The 13,073-nt window shown below is 43.5% G+C and overlaps 1 protein-coding gene and 1 long non-coding RNA gene across 2 annotated transcripts in view; one reads left to right on the top strand and one right to left on the bottom strand.

Moving 5' to 3' along the window:
- dmgdh (dimethylglycine dehydrogenase) overlaps positions 1-9,993 on the top strand; it is a gene marked incomplete at its 5' end in the record, with an annotated part of 29,016 nt that extends 19,023 nt beyond the window's left edge. Inside the window, 10 exons of the mRNA XM_083641349.1 lie at positions 142-340; positions 943-1,112; positions 1,312-1,465; positions 2,717-2,882; positions 4,532-4,662; positions 6,746-6,963; positions 7,058-7,215; positions 7,742-7,801; positions 7,962-8,096; positions 8,662-9,993. Of these exons, the coding sequence (XP_083497475.1) occupies positions 142-340; positions 943-1,112; positions 1,312-1,465; positions 2,717-2,882; positions 4,532-4,662; positions 6,746-6,963; positions 7,058-7,215; positions 7,742-7,801; positions 7,962-8,096; positions 8,662-8,874 (1,604 nt within the window). The 3' untranslated portion in view covers positions 8,875-9,993. The remainder of the gene's footprint in view (positions 1-141; positions 341-942; positions 1,113-1,311; positions 1,466-2,716; positions 2,883-4,531; positions 4,663-6,745; positions 6,964-7,057; positions 7,216-7,741; positions 7,802-7,961; positions 8,097-8,661) is intronic.
- A 440-nt stretch (positions 9,994-10,433) lies between these two features.
- Positions 10,434-12,257, bottom strand: LOC310781049. The gene is made up of 2 exons (XR_014552946.1): positions 12,147-12,257; positions 10,434-11,658 (listed from the first exon to the last, which is right to left on the bottom strand). It is a non-coding gene; the product is annotated as an uncharacterized lncRNA (long non-coding RNA).
- Positions 12,258-13,073: the final 816 nt, after the last annotated feature.

The raw sequence follows: 13,073 nt of genomic DNA, 5'->3' as shown, positions 1-13,073 counted from the left end.
TGCACTCTTTGTAGATCTGGGCCTATGTGACTTGTCTCTCTTCAACAACTAACTTGTCTCTCTTCAACAACTAACATTTCTGCTTGTCTTCCTGCCTGCCTTGCTACCGGTCTTCTGACGCTGTATGTGTGTGTGCCGCAGGTTTCGGTAAGGAGCTGTTCGAGTCGGACCTCGACAGGATCATGGACCATGTTGAGATGGCCATGGAGATGGTCCCTGTGTTGAAGAATGCTGACATTATCAATATTGTGTCTGGACCAATCACCTACACCCCTGACCTTTCGCCCATGGTTGGGCCACACCAGGGAGCACGCAACTACTGGACTGCCATTGGATTTGGGTATGTGTGGAACAGTGTTGGGCAAGTTGCTTTCAAAATGTAATATACTACATATTACCAGTTACTTTTATTTGATTTGAAAGTAATAAGTTACTTTACAATAGTACTGTCTATGTAGAGTAACTTGTTATTTATTACAGTACTTTTGATTACTTTCACCAAAATAACTGCAGTAGCAGAATGACATCGCCGTCCCGGAACGATCCAGAAAAATTTTAAACCGTCTTGAAGTCAGTGTACACCATCCTAAATTTTAAATGTTATCCTTTTCCTTTGCTATTGTCATCTATAGTGGTTATTTACATAAAAACACACAATTTGATTAGGAAATGATTGTATCTTTATTTAAATATGTCCTTTGATCAAATCAAATCAAAGTAACTAAATGTGTAACTTGTGTTACTTGACAAAGTAACTGGTATAATATTACTGAAATCCTATTGGTAATAAGTTAGATTACTGAGTTATTGCTAAAAGTAATATATTACAGGTTGGTGTGGAAGGATTGGAATCTGCAGGATAGGGATTTGGTTAGCTGTTAGCACAGTAGGAGATTGTGGCTGACTTGAAAAACGTTCAATGCATGGACTTCATGTGTCCAGGTATGGAGTGATCCATGCCGGTGGTATTGGTAAGTTCCTGAGTGATTGGATTCGGACTGGAGAACCTCCCTACGACCTGATCGAATGTGACCCCAACCGCTACGGAAAATGGACCGACGTACCTTACATGTGTGTCAAAGCCAGAGAATCCTATGGCTACAACAATGTGGGTAAGAGCAGTAGAAGAGGAGAAGAAGTCTGCTTTCTCCCTAAAGCAAACCGAGTCAATGAAAGTTCATCCTTGAATACACAATCCCATCTACTTTTTTTTACTGTCACCACATACTGTTCCCTCCTCTGTCCGTCTCACATACTGTTCCCTCCTCTGTCCGTCTCACATACTGTTCCCTCCTCTGTCCGTCTCTCCAGTGGGTTACCCGAAGGAGGAGCGCTTTGCCGGCCGCCCAACTTGCCGCACAAGTGGCGTGTATGAGCTGCTCAAGGACAAGGCTTCCATGGGCTTCCACGCTGGCTGGGAACAGCCTCACTGGTTCTACAAGTCTGGAGACGACGTTGGATACAAGTAAGACAACCACTCAGCTTTGGGTTGATTGGCAAGACCCCACCCATAGCTCAATTACGGCGAGAACAACACACTAACGCACGACTAAAAAGCAACAAACGAACAAACAACTTGTAAACAACTTAACGAGCTTCCCTAACGGTTTTCACTCCTGCCTCCCTCCTGTCTTTTGTGCTTTGTTTTATTGGCCGACTGCTGCTGCACTCCCTCTAAGCCAGGCATCACACATTCTTGCTCTGGAGCCACACCGCAACCACTTACCATTCTACATACTCCCTATCGCCATCTGTGGTGGGGGTAATGAGTACATAGTGATCATGCGCAACTATTGTGCTGCCACACAGCAGTGGAGAAAGCCGGCCACTTGTTTCCGGTGGAAAAATACAACATAGAATTGCAGCTGCATGGCTATCTAAAGCCAGTGTACCGTATCATCTCCCTGAGTGCAAGACAGTAAAGTATGAACCAGTAAGAGGGAATGTTCAAGGACGCAATGTTCTCTCTGTGTGATGTCGGGGAGGGTTGTGGTCCAGATGTATCTGCTGGTAATAAAGCAGAGAAGAACAGATCCCGCAGATCGCCCAGTAAATCCGCCATCCTGTAAATATATCAGCCAGCCCTGAGAAGCGGTGCTGAAATGAGCTCACCACACATAGTTTACGAGTTTGCTCCAAGCAACAGCACAATGGCAGTATTTAGTGACTACGCTGAAGGATCAGGACAGCTGCTAATATTCAACAGCACATGTAGACAACTGTGCTGGAGGGACACACTACTTTTAGCGATGTGAAGAATCTGATTCTGTCATTATGAACCATGACATTATTTTAAGCTGTTAGCATATATTTTCTTTAGATAAGCCGAAAAGTGTTTGGGGTCTTGCCAAACCTGGCATGTAGAATCAATTGGCGTGGCTTACTTTGGTCTTATCTGTGACATGGAATTTACCTTGTGTAAACATATAGGCTGTATATGGCGGGCCCAGTTCTCATTATGCAACGGTTTTATCACCTACCAGTGTTTCTTTAATGTGTCCCAGCTGTGTGCAATGCGATGTATTTTATATGATGTAACAACCTTAACTCTTACAAGCAATTCATTGCATTAGAATGTTATGTATTAGTCATATTTTTTCATCAATTATGCATTATGCATTGAAGCCAATGGCAAGAAGAAATTTGGAAAATTTGCTACTCCGTTAGGTAGTAGAGCCAAAGGAGAAAATAACATGGCATTTGCGCTGTGCCCCAGGCCCAGTTTCCGCCGTACCAACTGGTTCGGACCAGCGGGCAGGGAGTGTAAGCTGGTGATGGAGAAGGTGGGCGTGATCGACCTGACGCCGTTTGGAAAGTTCATAGTGAAGGGGAAGGACTCGCACAAGCTGTTGGACCGCTTGTTCGCCAACACCATGCCCAAGGTACAACGTTCATTATACGCTCATACGCTCTAACACCATGCCCAAGGTACAATGCTCATATGCTTATACGCTCATACGCTCTAACACCATGCCCAAGGTACAATGCTCATATGCTTATACGCTCATACGCTCTAACACCATGCCCAAGGTACAACGTTCATATGCTTATACGCTCATACGCTCTAACACCATGCCCAAGGTACAATGCTCATATGCTTATACGCTCATACGCTCTAACACCATGCCCAAGGTACAATGCTCATATGCTTATACGCTCATACGCTCCAACACCATGCCCAAGGTACAACACTCATCAATTAATTTTCACCTCGCTGTACCTGTACAGGGCTCCTACGCTACATAGGTCTGGAAAGTCTGGGAAAGTATTAAAAATTAATTTGATAATTTCCAGGTCTTGAATAGTTTGGGAATGAAGAGAAATGTCTAGAAAAGTATGGAAATGTTTCAGTTCAGGTATGATACACACATAATTATAGCTTTTATGTTGTAGAGCCACTTTGAGTCCAGTTTTTGTTGATGTGAAGTATAATGTTCAGATAGAGGGATGCTCTTATTACCCAGCCGCTGTCAGCATGCATTATAAAGATACCCTCTGCACCAAAATCACATCCAGTCAAGAACATAGGGTCTGGAGAAAAATAGGGAATTTTAAAATGAAAACCATGTAGGAACCCTGCCAATCATCTCATATTCCGATATTTGTTGCTCTGAAGACCAATCTTCACCTATCAGAATCAGAATCACTTTTATTGCCACAGTATGCAAGTTACATACCAGGAATTTGTCTTAGTGTCTGTATGCAGCGTAGCGGTCACATCAATATACAGAGATAAGAAGTAGGAAGATAATTAAAGACAATCACAAAGTTGCAAGTGCAATCAAATCGAGTAAATATATACAATATGTACATGAGTGGTGAAGTGTTCTGTGGATAATAAATATGAATTTATGTTGAATTTACATGAGATTTACAGACTGAGTTAAATAGACGTTAAATAGGCAGTGAATTTACAGTCGGAGTTAAATAAGAGTTTACATTGAATGTACATGAAATGTACAGGCTAAGTTAAATAGGCATGAAATGTGCAGGGACTTTACATGAATTTACAGTCCCAGTTAAACAGCCATTAAATTAGATATGAGTTACAGTTTTATGGGGAGGGGGGTTCAGTTGAGTTTAGGAGGAGGTAGTGAGTGTGTGTGTGTGTGTGTGTGTGTGTGTGTGTGTGTGTGTGTGTGTGTGTGTGTGTGTGTGTGTGTGTGTGTGTGTGTGTGTGTGTGTGTGTGTGTGTGTGTGTGTGTGTGTGTGTGTGTGTGTGGCGGGGGGGGGGGGGGGGGGGGGCTTGTTGGGTTAGGGTTATACAGTGATATGAACTAGTTAGCAGGGGCAAGATGTCCATCTGCATAAATCATATTGAACACCAGACAAAATCTTCAAAACAAATCAAGGTCTGGAAAAAGTATGGCATTTTCTTTCATTGAAAATGTGTCTGAACGCTGCTACAAATGTAAAATGATTCATACTTTTACGACAACTTTCAATACCATTCCTCAAGACACTTCCCTGTGCAGGACATTATGTCCTCTGAAAGTTGTCTCCCTCTGCCTTTGTCCCTGTTTGCTTTCAGGTGGGCCTGACTAATATCAGCCACATGTTGACTCCCACCGGGAGAGTCTATGCCGAGGTCACCATCACCCAGCTGACACCAGGAGAGTTTCTGCTTATCACAGGCTCGGGTTCAGAGCTGCATGACCTCAGGTGAGATGCATCCAACCGTCTGCATGTGCACATTTCTCACCATACTATAAGCTACTGTAATTAGGCTAGCTTTAGTTCACTTCTACTTCTATTACATCTGGTGTTAAGTTAAGTTAAGTTAAGTTAAGTTAAGTTAAGTTAAGTTAAGTTAAGTTAAGTTAAGCTAAGCTAAGTTAAGTTAAGTTATCCTTTATTTATCCCCATGGGGAAATTCATCCTCTGCATTTGACCCATCCTCTACTAAGAACCTTCCTAGAACTAGGAGCAGTGGGCAGCTGCAGTGCAGCGCCCGGGGACCAACTCCAGTGCCTTGGTCAGGGGGCACTGACAGGAGTACATGTCTTTTGATGTTTGTTAGTTTAGGACACAATAAACCTAATTATCACCTGTACAGTATAGTGTGTAAGTATGTCTTAAACTTTCCCTCTCAATGATGCATGAATTCTGACTTCATCTACTACACTAGACGGTCTATAGACTTGCCAGGTTTGAATGCTATTTTAGTGCACCAAAATAAATCTAGCTTGAACAAAAATCCACTTGCGTGGCAAAATCTAGCATAGCGGGCTGCACAAATGTTAACATATGGGACACACTGCACACACACACCAGCAGAGAAACAGTGCCACATTCAGTTCCCCTGTACCTAACACACAGGATGCATGGCCGAGCAAAGCCCTCCACAGTTCATAGTCACACACACTCCATAACTAAAGCAGTTGAGGCTAAGCTGTGCTGTATAACAGTGATCTGACCGGCTGAACCACAAACTAACACTAAGTGTTTTATTTGTCAGAAACCTAAATCCTAATAGCAGCTGTTAAAAACAACGCCCCTCCATTTGCTCCAATCAGGAAGCAGCACATGTCACGAGAGTCCTCTCACCCACAGCCTGAGGGAGTCTATCGTTTCATGCGTCACAGTGACCCCAAGTGGTAGCAGATCAGCAGGTCCTGAAAGTTACATTGGGCACATTGTTTAGAACAGGGGTTTTCGAAGTCTGAAACTGCGGGCCTCCCCTCGACCCTCAGACAAAGCCTGGAACCCCCACCCCACCCAGTTTACTTGCTTAGTTACACGCAATTCCTAGATGCCTATGGAATTGTGATTATGTTATTTGATGCCATAGACCAGAGATACTCAACTTGCTTTGCCCGGGGGCCACTTTTGTGAAATGATAGAAGGTCAGGGGCCAGTTAATAAACAAACAATATACATTTTTCTGTAGCGGATTGTAGGTGTTTGGGGTGTCAGCCAGAGTTTAGTCTTTAGTCTTTAGTCAGAGTTTAGACAATCTTGTGCACACCGGATAGTTGGTTAGGTTAAGTTAGTTAGGTTAAGTACATACTGTACATAAGTGCCTGGGTACTGGGTAGCAAGCAGATGGCGGTATTTGACAATTTAGCAGCTAAATCATAGATTATTGAAAGATATTCCATATTCCATACTGAAATGCTATAACAGAAGTGGAGTATTGGCCAGAATGACATGAACATTTGGACACTTATTCAGCGGGTATCTTGCATGTTGCGTTCAGGTGCACTGTAAAAAAAAAAAAAAAATGCAATTCCATCGCGTGTGGCCCACGGGCCGCAAGTTGATTATCACTGCCATAGACACTCAATAACTGAGCCAAGATAGCTTGATATGCTGTTTGACTTCAGAATAGATCTATCTGAAGGGATTCTGACTCTGGGAGTCACACACATTTAGACTATTCTATGTGATCTTCTTTTGATAACTAATGCAATAACTAATGCTATATTTTTTCCACTTCAGTTAGGCTTGGGAATCAATCCCAGAATGCAATGCGCAATCACTGATTGTGCAAGATTGGGGAATATTAAGTAAAATATGTATTTTTAATATGGAAAATAACTGATACGTGCATCTATCAAATAGTATACAATGCATTTGTCTATGTTGAAATGCATTAAGTGTACAATACATACTTTCCAGTAATGATGCAATATATTCTCTACCATTGTGTCTGGAGAACTTCAAATGAGGATAACTTCTGGGTAAACAAGTTCCCTTGTTGTACGCTGAAATGTTTTCTCTGCTGATTTGAACTCCACTCCAGGTGGATAGAGACAGAAGCTGTGGACGGAGGCTTCGACGTGGACATCAGCAATGTGACCGAAGATATGGGCGTGCTGGGTGTCGCCGGACCAAACTGCCGTCGGGTTCTCCAGAAACTGACAGATGCTGACTTGAGTGACGCAGGATTCAAGTTCTTGCACTGCAAGTCCATCCAGCTAGGTGGCCTCCCCGTCCGAGCCATCAGGATCTCCTACACCGGTACTGCACACTTTAAAGAGTCAACACACGATACAATTGCTAAAGGTAATGCAGCTGTTTTCCTAACAACATAAGTTGTGTGCGTGCTCCCCAGGCGAGCTGGGTTGGGAGCTGTACATTGAACAGAAGAACATGGCAGCAGTGTACCAGGCCATCATGGCGGCAGGACAAGATGAAGGAATTGATCATTTTGGCACCTATGCCATGAACTCGCTCAGACTGGAGAAGGGCTTTAGAGGCTGGGGAGCGGAGGTACATGCACACACGCGCGCGCACACACACACGCACACACACATGCATGCATGCACGCACCCACGCACGCGCACACACACACACGCACACGCACACACACACACACACACACACACACACACACACACACACACACACACACACGCACACAAAGGATTTGAATAGCATAGGCCAGTGGTTCTCCAATTTTTTCACATGAAGGACCCCTAAACTGACAAAGATTAGACCACGGACCCCCATTTGATAGGATTTTGTCCCACAGTCCCCCATATGATAATAAAATGTTGCTTTTAGATGTTTTATGACAGAAAGTGTATAAAACCCATGACCAAAATAGTCATTGTGTTACTTATGAATGGAATTATAGCTCAAATAAATTACCCCCCTTTTGGCTGGGGATTCCCTGGAACCCCCTCAAGGACCCCCATTTGAGAACCACTGGCATAGGCTATGGATGACAATCCCCCCCCCCCTACCCCCGCAATGCAAAGCTTAAGAAGGGGGATGTTCTTGTTGGTCTTTGCAGATGAACTGTGATACCAATCCTCTGGAGGCTGGATTGGACTATTTCATCAAACTAAACAAGGTAAACATTCATCTATTATGTTCATATGTGATAAAGATTTGCTGTATGGTTTAGATGCAAGTTTGCATGGCGTGTCTCTTCTGTATAGCTACTGTATGAATAAAGTCATGACGACCTCAGGTGAATAAACGTGGCATGATGTTGGTCTGTGTGTGTCCAGCCTGCTGACTTCATCGGCAAGGCAGCCCTGCAGGAGCTCAAAGCCAAGGGCCTGAAGAGGAAGCTGTCCTACATCACCGTGGAGACGGACGACGTCGACCCCGAGGGCAACGAGACTATCTGGCTCAATGGCAAGGTTAGCAGCAGCACCACTCTTTATTGCTGTGATTTAGGGATGCACTGTGATGGAAAGAAATGCTTGTTGGTTCATCAATAAATCAGTTGCTCGTTGAAAGTGGATAAAGGAGGATTTATTCCATGAAAAAGTTCATCTGTACACAGAGTCACAACAATGCCATGATCGAATCTCAAAGTAATGTGCGCAGATCCAAAACAGCTCTGCCCACTTATACAGAACTTCTAGCCCCCCTCCTCCGGTACGGTGGCTGGTGTGAAATAACATTAGTCTTTGGTCTTCTCATAAGATTTACATTTACATGTAAATCTTGGTCTTCTCATAAGACACAAGACAATGTTATCTTCTCCATGGACGCTCCTCTCGTAGGAAAGGAAACATGCAAAATTGCTGAGTCATTCCAAATTGTTCACTTGAGAAGCGTTCATTGAGAGAGAACCGTATATCGACATTGAACAGAGTAAATAATGATTAGCAACCAATCAATCAATCAATGTTCACTCTCAGCACCTGTTTGTTCTCTGGGTATCTTTAATGACCAAATGTCCCTGATGTTTCCCCTCAGGTGGTGGGCAACACCACGTCCGGAGCCTACAGCTACAGCAGCCAACAGAGCCTGGCCTTCGCCTACCTGCCTGTGGAGCTCTGCTCTGTGGGGCAGAAGGTGGAGGTGGAGCTGCTGGGCAGGAAGTACCCAGGCATGGTGATCCAAGAGCCGCTGGTCCTCACCGAGCCCACCCGGACCCGGCTGCAGAAGAAAGCCAAGGGCAAAGCATAAGGGCGATCGGCCCTCGAACCAGTTGCTACACAAGCTAATTAAGAACTAATATCACCAACCGTCGCACTCAGAATAGAGTACCGTAGGGATGACGTATTTTTGTAGGCCAACCCGGAAGTTCTAGCATCTCACTGGTTCCCTCATCTGGAAATCTATGGGATTTGTGTATGGGGATTTTGGTTAGATGACTGAAATAAGGTCTGTGGTTAACAAAAGTTTATGAAACTGCGATTAAGCGTAATTTTCTTTTTAAATAGAGATATTCAGAAAACGCTTCACAAATCATGAAAAGGTGTTCATTTGTGAAGATTATCTTGCTGAACACAAAGTTGGCCATTTCATAAACTAACCGCAGACCTTATTTCAGGCATTTAACCCAAATCTCTATACAAAAAACCCATTGCCTTATGAGTCAAAGGAACCAGGAAGTGCTTGCTTCCAGGTTTTAGGACTCATTCCCGTGCTCCTCTATGGGGACTGTGATGAAGAAAAAGGCTGAAGTGGTGGTGGAAAAAAAATCATGTGTTCCATGTAGGAAGCTGTTTTCGTCCCGTGTGGAATGTGATGGTTGTGGTCTGTTTACAGTGACACGCGTCGTCACATCTTCCTCTGTCTGCCTGGTCACTGGATGGGGAGGAAGTTGCTCAGATCCTCAGTCTTCATTTGAGAAACCAAGTCTTAAGTCCGTCCAACCATTATGTGTTTTTGAAAGACAATTGTGACGTCCAAGCAGCAAACTGTCTTAACAGCATTTTTCAATGAACCAATAATTGCCTCTAAAAAAATTTAATTTACGTGTCAATACGCTTATTTTGGGTATTTTTTTTATTATTTTTTTTACTTTTGCAATACTTTTTCAAACAGAAAAGGTCAAACAAATGCTGCTTGCTTATGAATGGGTATAGGTAATAAGAGATTCAGTGACAATGCTATAATTTGCATAGTCTTAAGAGTATATTGGTCTTATTACAACTTTATCAAACTAACAAGCAATAGATAACCAAATGGAAAAGACGCACAAGCAACGTATTTTTATATATATATAAATGTGTTTTTTTACCTAATTTGTAAGAAAACTGGTGCACATTTAAAACCTTGGAATTAAAAGCAATGCTCTGACTCTTGTTAGCTGTTCTTGTGTGTGTGTGTGAGTGAGATAGCAGTGATTCAAAAGTATGAATGAGTAGTACCACAAGACAGTGCAAACATGTGCAAACATACAATTAAAGTGCAAGTGCATCATAGTTACAGTAGATTACAAAGTAGCTACATTATAGAGCGATAAGATATAATCACAATGAGGCAGTGATAAACTATTTTAATAGTATGAATGTGAATAAACAGCCTTACAAACATCGCAGATAGCAGTGATTCAAAAGTATGGCTGTTGGATGTCTAGCAATACTCATTGCTTATAAACCGAACAAAAAGGCTGAAAAAAGTTCTGCCCAGTTTCCCCCCCTTTAAAGTTATGTACTGACACATATCAACATAGGTATTCTCCATTTTAGAAGTGGCTTTGTATTACCAGATTTATATCTGAATCACACATTGCATCGAGTTCTGATCGTGGACCACCAGCGGTCACGTTTACCAAATATTTGTCTTTTACAGCATTTTTTTTTTTTACAATGACAGAAAAATCTGAATGCTGCCATTTTAACACAGGTAACAATAGAAATGACTGAAATTTGTATGACCGTCTGTCACAATGACAATGAGAAAGTATAACGCAACCTCTGTGGTGGACTGTCAAGACAGCCTGTGGAGAGTACAATTTGAGAATATATGGTTAAGAAAATAGCCTACATACAATACAACTCAGTGAAGCACCATGTTATTTAGAAGTTTACAGATTACGGCCTGATGTAAATAACAGTATAATTCAGCAGAGGTTTTAACTCAAAATACTATTTTGAAAATCAAAATCCCAGATGTCCGGTTGATCCTGATAGGCTCTTCTTTAGTCAAATAGTCTGTCTAGTCTGTCTTCAGTTTGTTGACCTGCTAAAGACAGTAAGTCAGTACGCCGGGCAAATACAGAGATGGTCCAGCAAGGGTATGTTGAACATACTATCCCTGTTGTAAGGGCAAGTGGTGGTGACCTGAATTCTGTTCCTAGATTGGGCTTGGAGCGCTCGGAAAAGCTTAGTGAAATCTAGAAATTCAGGAAATCGAGCATGATCCAGAATCCCTAAGTGTTTCAGCTTCGACAGACAGCCAAGGCCTAAAAAATGTTCTATTGTTTCATCTGTTCCAACAGAAGATACTTGCTGCCACAAACTGTCAAATAAGCGCAGTTTGAGGCTTTCGAGCAATGGAAAGTCTTTTGGGATGTTAGTAAAATCAAAAGTGTCTTCTGAGGGCCAGGGGTCCAGGTGAAGGTGGAGGAGATTTGGCACTGCCTTTGCTACGCAGTCTATGTCCTCGTTTGAATGTTCGACAGCCAGGGTCAGACTTGTCACTGTGGCTGGAACAGCAGGTGCATACTGCCATACAGGCGGACCCTTGACAATGAGGAGGGTGGTCAGTCGGTGGAGGTCACTCAGCCATGTGTGCAAGGGGCAGCGCTCTTCATGTGTCCATGTTACATCCATCTCTGTGTGTGACTGCTTGTGGAACACAGCTAGAGTCTGCAGGTTAGGGAAGATCTTCATTGCGTTTGGTGGCAGCAAAGGATCCATATAGCCAACCAGCTCCAGACTGGTCAAGCCTGCAGCACCAGTAGATCCACCGGTTCCTCCTGAGGATGCTGCTGGGCTTCCATGAGAGGGAGTACAGTACCTGATGTGAAAAATTTTACCATGAGACCCTTAATCATTCACTTAATAACATACACACATAACACATAATTGCATAAGCACATCTTTAATATTTAACTATTCAAATAATTCCCTCAAGACTGTAAAACGACTCAACCTATCTGCTCTCATCCTGTTCCTGTTTGATAGCCTCCGACCTCACAGAAACACTAATCTCAGTCTATATCGTCTTCCCATGTCACTGTCAGAAATGTAACTGCCTCCATGAATGGTGACCACAGCTTACTGTACTGTACAATGCCTCTGTGTCAGCGCCAACTTATCTATTGTGTCAGCTGAGCTGTCTGTGCGTCATTGCATCACATAAAATACATCATCGTCTTCCTCTTCAAAGAACTCTAATGCTTGTTACACCTCTTCCTCTCATGAGACCTTAACATTCATATTAAATATATTCAAATAAGCCGAACTTCTGACTCAAGAACTTTTACTTTCATTAGTTTACGGTACCTGTCAACGAGAAAAGGATGTGCAGGACCCATAGACCATGAGAGATGCTTCAGCTTAGGCAGGCAGGTAACGATGGACAGAAAGATCTCAGCCAGGTCGCCATGGTCTCCTATCTGCTGGTAGACCAGACATGTCAGGTTGGTAAACTGTGAGACAGCCGCAACGAAGGAGTCTTTCGCTGGAGGGGGGAATTCAACATAGTGCATGCTGAGGCGAGTCAGCTGTTGGGGTTGAGACACGATGCAACCATCTATCCTGATAGGTGGGTGCGTAAGACCCCGGGAGCTGTACATGCGGCCCCACATTTCCACGTGCTTCAAGTTCGGAAGCTTGTGTAAGAAGTGGACGTTTTTTTTAGATGCACGGCCCATGATGGCTGTGGTGACATGTGGAAGCCATTGGACAACCTGCTCCCAGTAACTCGCTCTGTCGGTTGTCACAAAAATACTGCGGATTCTCCTACGGCTTAGAGTGGCCCAGAATTCACGTGTGTAGGGTTCAAATGGTTCCCCAATAACGTTACTGGGCCAAGAAACCCTCAGAACCGCGACGCTGTCCTTCCACAGAGACGGGTGGTCAGCAAGGTCCCTGAAATACTTGCAGCATGTCCGAACATTGTACTTCTCTGCCTCTGTGAGATATCCAAACACCTGCAGCCACACTCCTGAGGGAAGCTGTAGCAGCTCCGCCATTGCTTTGCGATGCTACTGATGACAGCTAGCTGGCGTAGAGATGCAAACTCACGGAGCGAAAAAGGTGACAGATCTACCAGGGCAGACACAAAACCACTCAAAATCATTCATTTAAGCGTCCTATTTTGGGATGCGAAAGGCGACTAGTTTGCATCCCTGTGAATTAGCTTAATGCTTTAATTGCTGCTCTGCGCTCATGACATGTGACCCTCTCTGACATGCTTCTACCGTCAGC

The sequence above is a fragment of the Poromitra crassiceps genome (assembly GCF_964638095.1).
Source record: "Poromitra crassiceps genome assembly, chromosome: 8".
NCBI classification, from domain to species: domain Eukaryota; kingdom Metazoa; phylum Chordata; class Actinopteri; order Beryciformes; family Melamphaidae; genus Poromitra; species Poromitra crassiceps.
This window is presented reverse-complemented; position numbering and strand designations above follow the sequence as displayed.